At 35.8% G+C, this 1,476-nt stretch overlaps 1 protein-coding gene across 1 annotated transcript in view; it reads right to left on the bottom strand.

The window, feature by feature from the left end:
* The window catches only part of LOC110288467 (vomeronasal type-2 receptor 26-like), a gene marked incomplete at its 3' end in the record, with an annotated part of 6,879 nt that extends 5,404 nt beyond the window's left edge, over positions 1-1,475 (bottom strand). Inside the window, exon 1 of the mRNA XM_021154807.1 lies at positions 1,314-1,475. Within this exon, the coding sequence (XP_021010466.1) occupies positions 1,314-1,475 (162 nt within the window). The remainder of the gene's footprint in view (positions 1-1,313) is intronic.
* Position 1,476: the final 1 nt, after the last annotated feature.

The following is a 1,476-nucleotide window of genomic DNA, read 5'->3' as shown; positions in this document are numbered from 1 at the left end:
AGGACTGAAGGAGCTGAAAGTGATTGCAACCCCATAGGAATATCAGTATCAAGTAACTGAACCTCTCAGAGATCCCATGTACTAAACCACCAACCAAAGAGTATACATGGATTGGTTTATGGCTCCTGCTACATATGTAGTACAGGACTGCCTTATCTGGCACCAAAAGGAGGTGATGTGCTTAGTTCTGTGGATGCTTGTTGTCCCAATAAAGGGAGACGCTAGAGGCATGAGGAAAGACTTGGGTAATTAGGGCAGTACCTCTTAGAGTCAAAGTTGAGTGAGTTGGGGGAAAATGAGGATTTGGGGAAGTGAGATTGTGAAGGGGAACATAATTTGAAATGTAAAAAATTAAAATAATCAAAAATTTTAAAATACACTCACAAAATCTCATAACAATAGAAATCTGTTTGGGCATGGTGGTGAATGCCTTTATTCGCATCCCTGGGGGAGCAAAGGTAGGAGGATCTCTGTGAGGCGATCCTAGGCTACATAGGAAGTTCAAGACGTGGCAAGATGGCATAGTGAGAACCTATCCCAAAAATAAACAAATAGGTAAGAATTTTAAAAAAGGAATCAACATGGCAGTCTGACACATTTCATCTAAGATTTAAGTTACTTCACTGAGGATAGTAGAAAACATTAAACGGTTGATCACTGTTATTTGCAAACTAATATATTTCTAAGTAACCCTTATCAAGTTTACTACTAATTAAAATACATTGACATATAAATGCTACCTTTAAAGCATTCTTTATAAAAAATCATTGCTGATCAACAGAAAGATTTTTAAACAAAGACAAAAATAAAACCTTCCCTCTCAACAGAGGAAAATTACAAATGGGCCAAAGGGCCAGCCAGAGCAAGTCTGATGCCTGGTGAAAAATGAATGTTCTGTGACAATCTGAGATGATACCACAGTAAGATATTCAGGAATATGTCTACAATCGTTACAATGAAAATATATGAGTAGAATTATTACAGTCTTCATGCTTTGTGATTCTCTAAAACTGCATATGAAAGAAAGACAGTATTAACAGTGGTAAATACCAAAAGAAAATTTCTTGTAGTGGTATGGATACAGGCTGTCATTACTTTTTTTTTTTCAATGTTAAAGGTTTTGAAATTAAATTTATTTTACAAACATTAATTCATCTTATGAATAAATTATTATTCAGAGTTAAAATGATAACAAAATAGTAAATTATTAAGCAGTCCCATCCCTCATCAATAAACAATACCTGGGTTAATTAGCATTAATTACCATGTCACTATGTTTTAACCTAAAGAGTCATTCATCATTCTTTGTGTACCTGTGGAATATTGTAGAGACTTAAAACTCGGGAGATCTGAGTGGATATTGATGTTGAAATGCCTCCTATCACTGCAACCAGCTTGTCAGTCTTCTCAGGCCTGCAGGTATAGTTAGGAATTGGGGGGCTCTCTCCTGAGAGCAAAGCCATAGAACTTTCCATG

Source organism: Mus caroli, unplaced genomic scaffold (genome assembly GCF_900094665.2).
Source record: "Mus caroli unplaced genomic scaffold, CAROLI_EIJ_v1.1 scaffold_20763_1, whole genome shotgun sequence".
NCBI classification, from domain to species: domain Eukaryota; kingdom Metazoa; phylum Chordata; class Mammalia; order Rodentia; family Muridae; genus Mus; species Mus caroli.
The sequence above is the reverse complement of the archived record's forward strand: the minus strand, read 5'-3'. Positions and strand labels throughout refer to the sequence as shown.